General features: G+C 34.5%; 1 protein-coding gene across 4 annotated transcripts in view; it reads left to right on the top strand.

Moving 5' to 3' along the window:
• The window catches only part of MFN1 (mitofusin 1), a 38550-nt gene that overhangs the window by 15183 nt on the left and 6616 nt on the right, over positions 1 to 16751 (top strand). For all 4 annotated transcript variants that reach the window (XM_063111433.1, XM_063111443.1, XM_063111451.1 and 1 more), the window contains exons 8-16: positions 944 to 1097; positions 1242 to 1309; positions 10605 to 10726; positions 12350 to 12476; positions 12639 to 12743; positions 13031 to 13133; positions 13282 to 13511; positions 15258 to 15410; positions 16128 to 16324. In XM_063111433.1, coding sequence (XP_062967503.1) covers positions 944 to 1097; positions 1242 to 1309; positions 10605 to 10726; positions 12350 to 12476; positions 12639 to 12743; positions 13031 to 13133; positions 13282 to 13511; positions 15258 to 15410; positions 16128 to 16324 — 1259 coding nt within the window. The remainder of the gene's footprint in view (positions 1 to 943; positions 1098 to 1241; positions 1310 to 10604; positions 10727 to 12349; positions 12477 to 12638; positions 12744 to 13030; positions 13134 to 13281; positions 13512 to 15257; positions 15411 to 16127; positions 16325 to 16751) is intronic.

Below are 16751 nucleotides of genomic sequence, written 5' to 3' on the forward strand. Positions count from 1 at the left end.
TTAGCTTAATTTTCTTAATTTTTAACATAGAGATCTCTTATTATAGGCACAGTGTTAAAGGCTAGTTACTAAACTCTAACTTCTAACCCTTAACCCTCACTTTAATAGGTGACTAATCTTAAACCTAACATTGCAATTTTAATTCATAGTTAATGCATTCTCCCCAACCTTAATTCCCACTGTTTTTAAGAAGAAAAATATACCATTTATGTTCCGATTTCAAAATAAAAATAGCTAATTTATTGTAGCACTTTTTTTTTTTTTTTAAATCCTATATAAAGATGACCCGTAAGGGGATCTTAACCCTTGGTTTGGTGTTGTCAGCACCACGATCAGCCAGTGAGAGCACTGGCCATCTCTAATAGGATCCGAACCCATGGCCTTGGTGTTATCAGCACCGCACTCTCCTGAGTGAGCCACAGGCCGGCCCAGTTGTAGCACTTGTTTTCTGATTTCCTTATTCCACAAAATTTGGAAAGTAAGAAAAGTGTAATAAGGAAGAAATAAAAGTGCCACCCATTCTTTATGGGTGTTCCCTGCCTGCCACTAGTAATTTGCACAGATATATACACCCATTTTTTGTGTGTGTGTGTGTGTGTGTTATAGTCATATACATCCTTAATACAAAATTGAGGGCCTTTTTCCATGCCATTAAGTATTAATACTCATATTTGTCTGGAATGTGTTTTTTAATGGTTGTATAGTATTTGATGGTCCATCAGAATTTTAAATAAATGTTCAAAAGGAAGAATCATTAAGAGAGAGAGATTTTCTGTCATCAGGTGTCAAACTTCATTTGTTAGAATTTTTTGGGTTTGTTAGGTGTACGAGAACTATTCCTGTATAATATTACTATAATCGAAGTTTAGTATAGGCCTGTGGTTGTTGGTTATAATTATGTTTATTTAAATTATTAGAATTCGTTTAATATCCTTCTCTTTAGGTACGCAGACAACACATGGAAAGATGCTTACATTTCTTGGTGGAGGAGCTGAAAGTTGTGGATCCTTTGGAAGCTCGGAATCGTATCTTCTTTGTTTCAGCAAAGGAAGTTCTTAGTGCTAGAAAGCACAAAGCACAGGGGATGCCAGAAGGTGGTATGTATTAATTATAGGTTTCCTTTTAATATATAAGTATGGGTTATAAAAACAGTAGCATGTTTGAAATCTTATACCTATACAATAGGTTTTAAATCTTAAACCTATACAATAGGTTTTAAAATCTTTGCCTGTATATTACAGGTGGGGCACTTGCCGAAGGATTTCAGGCAAGATTACAGGAGTTTCAGAATTTTGAGCAAATCTTTGAGGTAGGAATTTTGTGAATGTGTGGACTAATACAAAATTGCATTGGTTGGAGAGTGATTGTAATCTTCTATTTTCATTATTTATCTTTGTCAATAACCTTTGCTGTTATTTAGTGTAGTTACTGAAACAGCAAGTGAAACAAGGAAAGTTTGAAGAAAAGGAAGTCCCTGCAAAATGGATGATCTGTAAGAATTAAAAATTAAAGATTGTAATTTCTTCCTTACTCTTTTTCCTTATGTAAATGAGAAACTATTTTCCAATATTGCTTGTGTTGTGCAATGAATATAATTCTCTATATTCAGTGGTTTGGAGCAAGAGCAAACAAATGTAACTGCTTTTGGAACGGATAATAGAGCAAAGGGAAGATCGTCATTTTTTCTTTTATACATACTATTTATAGAGATATAGACCATGGTTAATGTCATTTGACAAAACTTTATTACGTTTATAAACTGTGTTGCCACTTGCTAATTTTCCACATTTTGTGCCAAATGTTCTGAACAAATGAATTAATACAAAAATAATTAAGATACAGCTCCGATAGTTTAGGAATCTGGTTGGAAACTAATGGAGCACACGAGTGGCTGCTGTGTGTGTAGCATTGGTGAGGTAAGATCATTTCTTACATTGCAGTGTAGGTGTTTTATTCAGAGACATTAAAGCTCATCCTGCATTTGACTGAAAAGTTCTTTGGATGTTGTATAAGTTCATTTCTGTTGCTTGTAACAAAATACCTGGAACTGGATAATTTGTAAGAAAAAGAAGTTTCCTGTTTACAGTCTCAGGGGTTGGGAATTCCAAAGTCCAGGGAACACATCTGGTGAAGGCCTTGGTAGTGACAGTGACACAGGGATCTCACATGGCAGAATGGTGGGGCAGAGGGAGAGAGACTCTCACGTGCTCTCCCTTCAAAGCCCTCAGAACCACACACCATGAACTAGGGCATGGTCCTTACAGTCTAATCACCTCTTCAAGGCCCCACCTTTCAATTATCATAATAAGATTTCCCATCCTCAATGGTTATGGTGGGGTTAAGCTTCAGTGACTTTGGGGGTCATTCACTCCACTGCATTCCTCCCCTGGCCTCCCAAAACTCATGTCCTTTTCATGTGCAGATACATTCGTTTCGTCCCCAAAACTTAACTTGTTTCAACTCAAAAGTCCAAAGTTTAAAGTCCCATCTGTGAAATCAAAACAAGTTATTTACTGCCAAGATGCAATGGTAGGGACAAGCATAGGGTACATATTCCCATTCAGAAAGGGAGAAATACTCCAGAAGAATGGGGTAACAGGTCCTAAGCAAGTCTGAAACCCAGCAGAGCATGCATCAAATCTTAAAGCTGAAGAATTGTGTACCTTGACTCCATGTTAGATGTCCTCTGCATGCTGGTGTGGGGGTTGTGTTGCCAAGTCCTCAGGCAGCTCCTCTTGTACAGCTTTCCTGGTCTTAAGTGATGCTTTAGCTCTTGCAGGCTGGCTGTATACTGGTAGCTCTACAAGTCTGGGGTCTCCATGACAGTCCCACTCTCACAGCTCCTCTAGATGTGGCTTTGGTAGGGTTTTTCTCCTACAGCTGTGACCCCACATTTCTGGTCGGCATTGCTCTAGCAAAGGCTGTCTGCGGTGAATCTTCCCCTTTGACAGATCTCTTCCTGGGCCCCCAGGCTTTTTCATACATCATTGAAGTTGGGGTGGAGACTTTCAGTCCTTCACAGCTCTTGCATTCTGTGAGCCTGCTAACTTAACACCATGGGGACACCATCAAGTCTTCCAGCTTGTATCTTCCAAAGCTTTGGGTCCAGTCACACCTGGGGCCAATTTAGCCACCACTGAAGCAGCCAAAGCAGCTGGGGTGCTGGTGTGGGAAGCAGCTTCTCAAGGTGGCCCTGAGCAATGAGCCTGTGGAGGGTGCCTCATGCCTGTTCCCCAAGACCATACTGTCTCCCTAGGCCTCTGGGCTTATGATGGAAGGGTTAGCCCCAGAGACTTCTGCAATGCCTTTAGGGCCTTTTTTCCCTTCTCTTGATAATCCCTTTCATTTGTACTAATCTTACCAAATAGTCCCTGGGCTGCACCATTGTATTTTTTTCCAGAAAATGCTCTCTGCTTTTCTACCACATGGCCAGGCTGCAAATTTTTCATATATTTATGCTCTGCTTCCCTTTTAATTATAAATTCTGGCTTTACATCATGCCTTTGCTGCCATAATTCAGCGTAGGCTGTTACGCATAGCCATGTAGCTTCCTGAATGTTTAGCTGCTTAGAAATTTCTTCCACCATATACCTGGGGTCAGCACCTTTAAGTTCTACATTCCATAAAACTTTTAGGCCTGAACAAAATGTAGCCATGTTCCTTGCAAGTTCATAACAAAGGTAATCTTTGCCCCAGTCTCCAGTAAGCTCTTTATTTCTATCTGAGACCTCCTTATAATGGTCTTTACAGTCCATATTAATATCAGCATTCTGATTGCCACTATTTAACCAGTCTCTTAGGTGTTCCAAACTTTCTTCACCAGCATGTAGGCTTTTCCTAGCCTGTGCTTCCAGATTCTTCCAGCTTCTCCTCAACATCCAGTTTCAAAACTGCTTCCATACTTTCAAGTATTTGTTATAAGCAACACTCTAGTTCTCTGGTACCAATTTTCTATATTAGTCCATTTCCAGTGCTTATAACAAAATACCTGGAACTGGGTAACTTATAAAGAAACAATATTTATTGCTTACAGTTTAGGAGGCTGGGAAGTATAAAGTCTAGGGAACACATCTGGTGAAGGCCTTGGTGGTGACTGATGCAGGGGTCTGATGGCAGAATGACAGAGCAGAGAGAGACTCCCATGTGCTCTCTTATTAAAACCCCCGGAACCATGTCCACGAACTAGGACATGGTCCCTACAATCTAATCACTACTTCAAGGCTTCATCTTTCAATGAGTATAATAGGATTTCTCACCCTCAACAGTTACAGTGGGGATTAAGCTTCCATGACTTTGGGGGCCATTCAATCCACTGCAGATGTTAACCTCCTAAACTCTTATTTAGCCCTGTATAATCTGTCTCTGCTTAGATTTCATTCCTACTTATGAGTGAACACAAAAACTTCAGAATTGAAGAAGCTCCATTTGTAATTATTCCTCCTTGTAAGTAGTAACTGCCTTAATAGGAGGGACACGAATGTTGAATATTCAGTCATATTGCTTAATGACAGGGATATGTTCTGAGAAATGCATCTTAAGGTGATTTCGTTGTTATGTGAACATTATAGAGTGTACTTACACAAACCTAGATAGTACTACTACACACATAGGCTATAAGGTGTAGCCTCTTGAGTAGTGCAATAGAAATTTTTCAGCTCCATTGTCATCTTATGGGGGCACTATTGTATATGTGGTCCATCATCAACTGAATCAGCATTATGCGGCACATGACTGCACTTGGCAGAATTTAAAAACTTAAAAACTTGCTTACTATCCCTCATCTTTAATTTGGTGAGAGGAGGAAAGACCATTAGGCAGATGAAGACTAAGTGTTCAAGAAAGAAAACCCATTATCTACTGTCTTGGTAAGATCTCTCTAATTTTTCAGAGGACCCTGAGATATCAGTAGATGACCTCTCAAGCTAAGCCATGGGATACATGAAGTGCCAGTTATTCAGACCATTGTTCTTTTTTAAAATTTTCTTTCTCTTTTTCATTCACAAGAGAATTGATGCTCTTTTCACTCTTACCAGTTATTTTACCCACAGGGAAAATATGTAGAGGGAGGATCTAGTATTCTGTTTCTTTGTCTCTCCTTATTTATTGACCTTTTCTTTCTTTCTTTCGTGGATGCTTATCTTTTATTTTTTCTATCAAATCATATACCGTTCTGTTATATAATATACCTCTTTCATGTTGGTTCATGGTACACCATTTGCTTTCCCAGAATATATCCTTGAGGAGGTGGAATGAGAAGAATAAAAGATGTGTTGTAGAGCATCAGTTCTCAAGCCTGGCTGATATCAGAATCAGATGAGGTGCTTTAGAGAATAGCAGGCTCCTGACCTACCCCAGAGACTCTCATCCAGTGGGGCTGGGGTTGGCCTAGGAATATATACATATTCAAAGCTCTCCAAGGATTGCAGTAATCAGGCAAACTTAGAAATTGTTCCTTTTAAATGTTTTTAGAAGAAACTTGGCAGTTCATTTTTTTATTGTAATATTTCATTTGGGAATCTAAAAATTACATATGGAAAAAAATTGCTTATGAGCAGTAGCTTTTACATAAAGTCATAGAAAATGTCAGGCTTTAGAATTTGAAATTTTTGTTTAAGTAAAACTTTGAGGGGGTCGGCCTGTGACTCACTCAGGAGAGTGCAGTGCTGATAACACCAAGGCCATGGGTTCGGATCCCTATATACGGATGGCCGGTTGGTTCACTGGATGAACGTGGTGCTGACAACACCAAGCCAAGGGTTAAGATCCCCTTACCAGTCATCCTTTAAAAAAAATAAAATAAAATAAATCAATAAAACTTTGATGTATCTAAAATGAGAATCTGCTTAAAATTATTTGAATTTATCTAAAGAAATCATCAACTGGGCAAATAATTTGATGCCTGGATTTGTTATAACAGGCCAAAGCATTTTTTAGTGATTACATTGACAACTTTTGTCAGCTTTTTAACAAAGCTGATATTTGTTACTTAAATCAATTTTGGTAATTTATGATTTCCTAGAAATTGATACAACTTCAGAATTTATAATTTAGTAACATAAAATAATGTTTATATTTTAAATTTCTTATCTCCTTTGTCACTCCTATTTTTACATACATATGTATATATATATATATATATATAATTTAATCTTGATTGGATTAAATTGCTTTGTTTTATCCTCCAAAGATCCATCCCTTGATTAACTTATCACTCAATAAATACCATTTTGGGGTGTTTTATTTATTAGTTTTTAGTTAAGATTTTAAAGTTGAGTTTTTTGGGTTTTGTTCTCGGAGAAAGGGTTGTGAATTTGTGAATACACCTTTGGGCGTATCCCAAGGGTTTCAGTATCCATTTTAGTTTGCATTATTTTTTATTTGTTTTTAGTTATAGTTTTTGGCATTTTTATCATTGCAAGAGTTGTTAAACTTCAGATGTTTTGATTCTTTGTGTCCAACTTTTGGCTATTAATTTCTTGTTTTTTTAGCATTTTGGTTACACAGTGTGGCCTTTGTACACATTTTCTCTTTGTTTTTGGAATTCAGTTCTTTTTCTTTATACTCTTATAAAGTGATTGATTTTGTGAAAAGAAAACTTTTCCAAGTTCATTTTTATCAGTCAGTCTGATCTTCGCCATAACTTCTTCAGATTCATTTGGTTCAAAAGGATCTAAGTATTTTGATCATTTACAGTACAAAGTTAAACAAGCTTGAAAATTAAATTGAATAAAAGTGATCCAGAAAATCAATGTTATTCTAATAATACTTTTTCTTATTGTTTCACTGCATTTTTTTTTACTGTGTTTTTTTTTTTTTTTTTTTTTTTTATTGAATCAAAATTGATTATAAATATTTTTGGGTTTCAGCATTGAGATATGTTGATCAAATCAATATTACTAGCATATATATTGTTATAAATTATAATTATTCTTTATGCCCCTTGTCCAATCCCTCCCTCTCCTCCTTTCCCTCCCCTCTCCCCCTTCTAATCACCCTAGATTTCTTCTCTCCCTCTGAAAGAATGATGGTTACTTTGTTGATTTGCTGCCCAAATGGTCTGTCCAGTGCTGAGAGGCATGATCAGGTCCCCCAATACTATCATACAGCAGATGTCTCTTCCATCACTATGAAATGGACTCTGTGGAGACAGATATCCTCCTCCTTTTTTTATCTCTGCTGACGACTCTCCTTGTGTCAACTCACTCCAGTGGCTGGTGTACCATCTGTCCAGTGGTTGTGGCATCTAGCCACCTTCACGGCAGCCATGGTTATTGTGGCTGTGGTGGGCCACTCACATGGAGGAGATGTTTTTGGCCTGCTCTGTGGTGCTGGCAGTGTGCCTGGTTGTGGAGAGTGTCTGATTCAAAATGCATTTGGACAGGTATTATTCTAAAGGCAAGTAAGAAATCCAAATTTCTTTGCCCAAATATTTCACCATTAACTATTCTTAATAGTATTGGTTATACAATAGGAGAGAGAGGTATAAAATAACTCTTCTCTTAAACTGTCAGTGGATTTTTTGTAAAGGGTCATTCCTAGGAGGATTGGTGAAATTTGAATATGGACTGTGTTTTAGGTAATAGTATTGTCCCAATGGTAAATGTTCTGAATATAATTGTTTTGTGATCATGTAGGAAAATGTCCCCCTTCTTAGAAGGTAAATCTTGATGTGTTTAGTAGTAAGTCATGATGGCTGCAATGACATGTTGAATTGTGCATCAAGAAAAAAATATATAAGTATGCACCTCTCTCTCCCCCCTAGCCCTTTCCCCCTCCCCTAAGAGCGTTCTTCAAAAAGTTCGTGGAAGAATAGGATTAAAAGATACTGCTAATCTTTGCATGAACTTTTTGAAGTACCCTTGTGTGTGTGTGTGTGTGTGTGTGTGTGTGTGTAGGGAGAGAAGGAGAGGTAGACAAATAAGTCTGTATGTTAACATTTGGTATATCCAGATGAAAGCCATATTGGTGTTCTTTCTCACACTTTCCTGTCAGTTTAAAATATATCAAAATAATAAGTTGGGAGTGGTAAATAGCATGTTGTCAAATGTTTGGGGTTTGTTATCAAGAGGACTTGACAAGTGTGTTGGTTTTATATTTTAATTACACATAAATTAATATTTACAAATGTAAAACTGATTAATTATCAGCTGGGTTTTTTAGATGTTATTAGGAAATTAGAAAACGATCTTAATTGGGATGTAATTATTTTGGTTCTAAATCTTTAAAAAGTTTTAAAACAGGCTACGGGATACTCTGACAAAATGGAATTTAAATTGGTTTAGTATAATATTTTAAACTTCTTGGAAAGTTAGAGTTCTGATAAAATAATTCTGGGAACTGCTGCATCCTGTATACATTCTCCATGGAAACTCATTAGCATATTAGTGTATTAAGGACTCTGAGAAATAACTCAAAAAAGAACTATTACTTAAATTAGTATTTTTATTTAAGAATAGAGTATTTCTTTTTTCAGGGTGCTATTGATATTCTGCAGATCAGTGGGAATACCAGTGTGGGATAATTTTTAATTAGAAGATGGTCTGTTTTCATTTCCATTATTTACTGATCATCATATATTGTTGAATCAGAAAGTAACTTACATTGCTTAATAACTTTTGGAGATCTTTTCTGTCTAGTTTAGCTCTAACACTGTGCTGTGTTTACAAATTTCATTGCTGATATCTAGATCTGCTTCATCGAGGAACATAGAATTTCTTTTAACCTTTTTTTCTTTTAAAAATATTTTTATACTTTTATTTATACTTTTTGTGGAGGTTAATTTGCTACATTTATGAGGCACAGATATTTAAAATCAAAGCTTTGTTTGGTCATTAAAAATTTAAAAATAAGTAGTTTACAGTTTTTATGTTTACTGTTATGTAATTATTGGTGATTTAAAAAGAAGGAAGCATCCAAGAATGTTTTATCTTTGCTTTAGGCGTGTACAGAACAGGAATACTGTAACTTTCAACCACTAATCTTTGGAAGATTAATGAAAATTCTAGTTTTATAGCTAAAGAAATGAATATGTTTTGTTTTCTGTACCTCAAACAAGGTACTGAAGAGGGGAGCTAAAATGGCAAGAGAGATTATAGTCTTTTTCCTGAGTAAGAAGCACAAATTGTTCTATAGACATGAAGGCTAAGCATAGGTTATAAATAGTAGATTGACTAAACATGTAAAATAGTAGTGATTTTAGGATAAAAAATAAAGTACTAGAGTATTAAGTGAATACCTTTTAAATAAAGCTTGAAAGCGATTTATTTTGACAAAGTAAGGACAGTAATGAACTTCAGGAGGAAATTACCACAATTTGCACTGGCTAAATTTTAAAGATGTTCAAGAAGATGAATTCAAGGAAGTATTAGAGAATTGGAATATATCTCTAATTCTTAAAAAATTTACCAAAGAAAACAAACATGTCTTCTGTTGACATCTATTATAGTTACTGATGTTGATGTGAGCCAGGCTGTCTTTTCTTAGATTGTCCGAAGGCTAGATAGTGTTTCTCTGTAAACATTTGTAGTTGTTTTCAAATGTTACATCAGTGCAGAATTTGACCTTCCATAAAGTAAAAACGAAATGTGGCCAATTGTAATATAATAATTTTGCAAACATTCGATGATGATGAATGACGGTAAAAAATGTATATCTTAAATAACAAGTAGAATTGCATACGTTGAAAATTGAAACAAAAAAAAAAAAGAAAGAAAATTGAAACAAAAATTTTGCAAAATAAATGTATCCATTACCACAAAGTACTTCAAAAAGTTCATAGCAGGATTTGTATTATCTTTCAGTTCTATTTTTCCATAAGCTTTTTGATATACTCTCGTATATGTGGTTCATTCTGATGTATTCTCTTCTGTTTTTTAAAAAACACTGGTTATGAAACACTGATTTATTTGTAAAACTGTCAGTGGGTTGTGAGCTGCAGTTAGGTTGAAAGTGAAACTTGAGATAGGGCATCGTGCAAGCGTGTATGCACACACTATAGTCTAGTGATAATAGGATTATCTTTGAAATAGCTGCAGATATTTTTCTATAAATGATTTAAAACATTACTTAAGTTGTTTTGTTAAAGATTATTTTTCAAGTTCTGCACATTTTAATCTATAGAAATCCTTTTAGTAATCTTATATGAATCATTTTATTCAACTAACTTTTTAAATAAGGTAGAATTCTAATTCACAACTCAATTAAGAACTTAATTAGGTTATTGAAAGTATGAGAAAAATCAAGACAGGTGGACTAGTATTGTATTACAGGTGATCCAGATAAATTTGGTAATTCTAATGGGAAACCTTTTCTAACACTGAAAACAGTACCTGGTTGGTTTATTTTGAAAAATGTTATAGTCAAACCATTGCACATTACTGTGTAAAATTACACAAAGATATGAACTTGCTGTTAAAGTCCTTTTTACTTTTGAATCTTTTCAGTTTTTTAAACCTTTGTAACTTTAAGTTGTGTATATCGTGCATTTATTTTCTATCCTCATTTCTCTTTTGGTAAAAGTTATGAACAGCAAGTTTTTGTGTTTAAATTCCTGAAAATGTTGGGATGGAATTACAGTAATGTGTTATGGCTTGGGCCCCTCGCAGGAGTGTATCTCGCAGTCAGCAGTGAAAACAAAGTTTGAACAGCACACTATCAGAGCTAAACAGATACTAGATACTGTGAAAGACATAATGGATTCAATAAACGTGGAAGCAGCAGAGAAAAGGTATGAGTTCATTTTACTGCAACATAAAAATGTTAATTTTTGTGTGTTGTACTTTTGTTAAGACTAAGGTTTTAAATTGTTGTACTGTTAATACTTTTCACTCTAAAATCAACCTGCGAGGTTAACAGATGTCTACTTGTATATTTTTAAATGAACATTTGAATGTGTAAATATACATTAATTCGGTATCCTTGAATACATCATTTACATTCCCTGGATCTCAGTATTTTTGTGTATTAATTGTGATTTTAAAATGTTTAGTGGCTTTAAAATATCTTTAAAGCAGTGGAAGAACCATTTCTTCAAGTGGAATTTTATGAAGAAGTCCCAAACAGGTGATCCTCTTCTTGCATTCAACCCATGATCCATTCTTTTATATATTCATGATAACTTGAAATTTCTTTTATGCCAATTGTGGTTTTTTTGTTTACCTGTGGGTGAACAAAGTGATAACTACCTGCCAACCATAAAGTTGATTTGGTAAGCAATACTCTCTATATGTCTTTCTGTACTGTATTGTTTTATTCAATTCATTACCTTATAAAGGTGGAAATAAATATGTGAAAGTACCAATATTACTGATGAAATGTATAGATGTCACAAACTTGGTATGCTTGAAACAAAGATTAAGATGTTATTAGATGTGACAAAATTAATGATGTTAAGCTTCAATTGGACTGGTAGTGGGCTTAAGCAAGTTGAAGGAAACATAAAAAGCATCAAAGATTAAGTCCAAGATGAGGTAATTCCACAAGATGGAATTTTCAATGTATTTGCTGTTCTTGGAAACAGAATCCCCTTTATATGCCATCTAAGTCTATTGTTTGATTTTGGTACATTTTCAGGAATACAGAGAACTACCGGCATGTAAAACTGAATGGTGAACCCTGAGTCTGATCTCAGCCTCTGTATAAGATTGTGTTGCCGTAGAAGTCCCTTTTAGCTCAATTGCTTTATTATAATACCCAATATTTGGTCATCTGGATTGACCTTCTTATTGGTTTTAAAATATATAGGACATTGAGCTAAATATGCAGAAGATGTGATAGTTTATATAATTATAATGTCTTGGAAACTCTTTTAGCTAAAGACCTTCTTTAAAAGGATCTCAGGTGCTTGTTTTCCTTTTAATCTGTGGTGCACAAACTTTCCATAGAAGGCCAGATAGTAAATATTCTTGGTTTTGTGGGCCATACTGTCTCTTTTGCAGCTATTCAGTTCTACAGTTTTAGAGCAAAAGCAGCAATATGTTGATACTAGGTAAATGAATGGATGTGGCTGTGTTCCAAGAAAACTTTAACAGAATTTGGCAGTTGGCTAGATTTGGCTTGCTAGGGAACCATTTGCTGACCCCTGTTTAATAACTAAAGTCAGTATCGAGTTCTATTTTCATATATCTGCAAAGTGTTTGGAGACTTAGAATCCTTATTAATCCTTTGTGGGATTTAGGTGCCACATAGAAATGAAATATTATTTGAATCTTTTTAAATGTTGAAGTGTGAGATTTCTTTTCACCTTGTGTCATTCTAATGATGGTTCAGTACATAAATGAGTGCCCTTGCTTAAGTCCCGTTGGGACTTTAATAAACTCTGAATATTGATTACCCTTTTATACTGTAATAGGGTTTATTCATTGGAAGAGAGGGAAGACCAAATTGATAGACTGGACTTTATCCAAAACCAGATGAACCTTTTAACACTGGATGTTAAGAAAAAAATCAAGGAGGTTACTGAGGAGGTGGCAAACAAGGTAAAGATAACATTATGATTAAAACATATGGAAATGGAAATTTTTTTGACAGTGCTAAAATGTTATTAAGGGAATATTTTAACTTTTTTTTTTTAATTTGTTTTTTTGAGTAGCTGATAGTCTTGTTTAATTTTTATAACTCTGATTTTTAAATATTTTCAGGTTTCGTGTGCAATGACAGATGAAATTTGTCGACTGTCAGTTTTGGTTGATGAATTTTGTTCTGAGTTTCATCCAACTCCAAGTGTATTGAAAGTATATAAAAGTGTAAGTAAAAGTGTAGTTAAAAATTATTTAGAGATAGTTTTCTCACCTTATTCTATACTCATTTATTTAGTGGTTCGGCCATTTCAGTGTCTGTGGCATTCAGTACACAAATTGTTATACTTGTGCACCCTTGTAATAAATTTATCTTGTATGTAAAAGTACAAAGAAAATTCATCCTCTTAGATGAGATTAAGATCATTTTAGTATTTACTACATTTTTCAAGTCTTTATAAAATATGTATACTTGCTGGAGAAAGAATAATGTGAACATTTACCATTGTTAATAGGAGTTAAATAAGCACATAGAAGATGGAATGGGAAGAAATTTGGCTGATCGGTGCACCAGTGAAGTCAATACCTCAATGCTTCAATCCCAGCAGGAAATTATTGGTAATGTTTATGTCTGCGTGTTTGTTTGTTGTTGTTTTTTTTCCTTTCTTTTGTTGGTAAGGGTTTATTTTCCTTTGGGATTTTTTATAGAAGGTAAACATTATTTACTACTGTTTCTTAAAATAAATGTCAGTTTTGTTCTTTCTAGAAAATTTGAAGCCACTACTTCCAGCTGGTGTACAGAATAAGCTACATACACTAGTCCCTTGCAAGAAATTTGATCTCAGCTATGACCTAAATTGCCACAAGTTATGTTCAGATTTTCAAGAGGATATTGTATTTCGTTTTTCCCTGGGCTGGTCTTCACTTGTGCATCGATTCTTAGGCCCTACAAATGCTCAGAGGGTTCTTGTAGGATTATCAGAGCCTATCTTGCAGGTATGTATCTTTTATTCTACCAGTTGAGACACTCTTATTTTGCTCATATGATTTTCTGTAATAAGACAAGCTTTACCAAATCTGTATATTTATAAACTAATATCTTTATCATAAAGCCATTTTTGAATTAGGTACACTGTGCATAAGGGAAAGCCAATCTCAAAGTTTTCATTTGTTATTGTTGTAGGTGTTTCTACATTCATTTTCTCATCTTAAAATTTGTTGTTTTCACACTTCAAATAAATTGGAATAAGTGCAAGCATTATAAAAGAAAACCTTTTTAAAATTTATCAATTTGGTAATTTTTCAGAAAATTTATGTAGTTGTAAAACCATGAGCACAATCCAGTTTTGGAACATTTCTGTCACCCTAAAAGGATTCTTTATGCCCATTTGTAGTCAATCGTCATTCCCACCTCCATCTTCACCATCAATCTGCCTTCTGTCGATATGGATTAGTCCTATAAATGGCATCATAAAAAATGTGGCGATATGTGACTGGCTTTTTTCACTTAGCATAATTTTTTCAAGGTTTATCATCATAGTATCAATGTCGTAGTATGTATTAGCATGTTGTTCCTTTTTTGGGTTATTTTTGGCGGCTGGCCAGTACAGGAATCCAACTTTGTGTTATCAACACTGCATTCTAACCAACTGAGCTAACCAGCCAGCCCTCATTACTTCATTCCTTTTTGTGGCCACATAATATTCTATTACAGGTATAGTTTTATTTAGCCATTCATCAATTGATGGACATTAGGGAAGTTTGTACTTTTTGACTATTACTAATAATGTTACTGTGAACATTTATGTATATGTTTTTATGTGGATGTATGTTTTCATTTCTTTTGAGTGTATACCTAGAAGTGAAATTGCTAGGCCATGTGGAACTGCCAGACTGTTTTCCAAGTGGTCTTACCGATTTACATTCCCACCAGCAATGTTTATTGAAATAACTTGCCAACACTTGCTAATGTGTTCTTTATTCTAGAGGGTGTTAAGTGGTATCTCATTGTAATTTTAATTTGCATTTCCCTAACTACTAATGATTCTGAACATCTCTTCGTGTGTTTATTAGCCATTGCTGTACCTTCTTTTGTGAAATGTCTGTTCACATCTTTTACCCATTTTTTAATTAGGTTATTTGGTTTCTATTGAGTTTTAAGAATTCTTTATATATTCTAGATGCAAGCCTTTATCAGATATATGATTTCCAAATATATTTTTCCAGTCTGTGGCTTGTCTTTTGATTTCCTTATGGTGTATTTTGAAATTCAGAAGGTTTTTGTTTTGGTGTTCACCTTATCTTTTTTCTAAAGGATTGTGCTTTTATTGTGAGATGATTTTTTTAAAATACATTTTTAATTCCTCAGTTGAGGGCCTGCTGTTACAGATAGACTCCACTGTATATTATGAAAATTTACTATTCATGATATCATCAGTCCATATCATAGGAAATAATGGGGTTTTTTGATGGTTAATGGTATAGGGATTGAACACTGGACCTTGGTGTTATCAGCATCTCATTCTAACCAGCTGAACTAACCGACGAGCCCTAGAAAATTATTTTCAAACCATTTTTATTTCCTACATATATTTGTGGTTCACTCATTACTTGGGGCCATTTTTTTTTCCCATATATTTGCTAGTATAATTTTGAAAGAAAAACAAAAGAATCTTTTAAATGCAACTGTTTTACTTATAGTTGTTTAAGTGTAATAATTTTCCCACTCCCCCAACTTATCAGCTCCCTAGATCTTTAGCTTCTACTCCTACTGTTCCTACCAATCCAGCAACGCCAGATAATGCATCACAGGAAGAAATCATGGTCACCTTAATAACAGGATTAGCTTCTCTTACATCTAGAACTTCTATGGGCATCATCGTTGTTGGAGGAGTGGTAAGAAATGTTACTTTTAGTATAATTACAAATCAAAATTTTGCGAAGTTGCCTATTAGATCACTAAAGGAAAGGTATATTTACTTCTGTTTCTAGGATCTATAAAATGATATGAATATAGATTAAAAGTAGTGAATTAAAGAGTTTCACAACTTTAAAAAAATATAGATATATATATCTTTAGTAAGGACACATTAACAACTAGCTGGTCTTTAAAACAGTGCTTTCCAACTATTTTTACATTACAGCACACAAAGAAATGAAGTTTGTACAGTGGAGTAACAAGAAAGGTCCAGGTGCCCTGTCTGGCCTTCTCTGAATGCCACACCTATCAGTCTTGAAGTATTAAGGATTATTTTTTAGTAGTAGTTTTTATTTGTTTAAAAAAATTTTTTTTCATATTATAACAGCACAGATGTACTTGCTTTGGCTTGTGAAACCTCTGACGTAAAAAAAGTTAGTATCTTTGTTTGAGATACATTGAATCAACTTACCAAACCTGCAAGTTATAAAAGTTCTTGCCTGATATTTATGTGCTGATCCCCTTTCAATCTGATCGATTTTTGGTAACTTCAGATTTTCTCATGGAAATCGAATATACATTTTTAGAAAATGGATCTGACTCGAAGTTCTGTAGGGAGCTAAAAAGATGCCTTTTAATATAATCTCCAAAGTGGTGCTTTTTCTTCTCAGGTAAGCTGTGACTTTATCTTACAGATTTGGAAAACTATAGGGTGGAAACTCATATCTGTTTCATTAAGTATGTATGGAGCTTTGTATCTTTATGAAAGGCTGACCTGGACCACCCGTGCCAAGGAGAGAGCCTTTAAACAGCAGTTTGTGAACTATGCAACTGAAAAATTGCAGATGATTGTTAGCTTCACAAGTGCAAACTGTAGCCACCAAGTACAACAGTAAGTTGAAAGATGTATCTTTTGTTTAAAAAAAAAAAAAAAACTTTATTGAAGTATGATATACATGTAGAAAATGCACAAAATAAGTGTACAGCTCAAAGAATTATCATAAAATGAACACATTTTGTAATCACCAGCAAGGTGAAAAAATAGATAAATACCAAACCCTACTTCTGCTCTCTACCCCTCCTAATCACTGTTATCCTCCCCGTTCTTCTGATTAGATATTAACATTTGAAAATTGGTAGATAGGAACCCCTAAAGACTCTGAAGGGCTTTCAGAAGACAGTTATTCAGCAGACCAATTCTAAATTTATGTTCTTTCCGTTAAGATATTTGTGGTTTCTTAATTATGAAAATTGAATGAATTCTTACCATTAATGAATAGGCTAAGCAGTGGGCAGGCTCCTGATTTTATCGTGAGCAT

Source organism: Cynocephalus volans, chromosome 1, assembly GCF_027409185.1.
Source record: "Cynocephalus volans isolate mCynVol1 chromosome 1, mCynVol1.pri, whole genome shotgun sequence".
Lineage (NCBI taxonomy): Eukaryota > Metazoa > Chordata > Mammalia > Dermoptera > Cynocephalidae > Cynocephalus > Cynocephalus volans.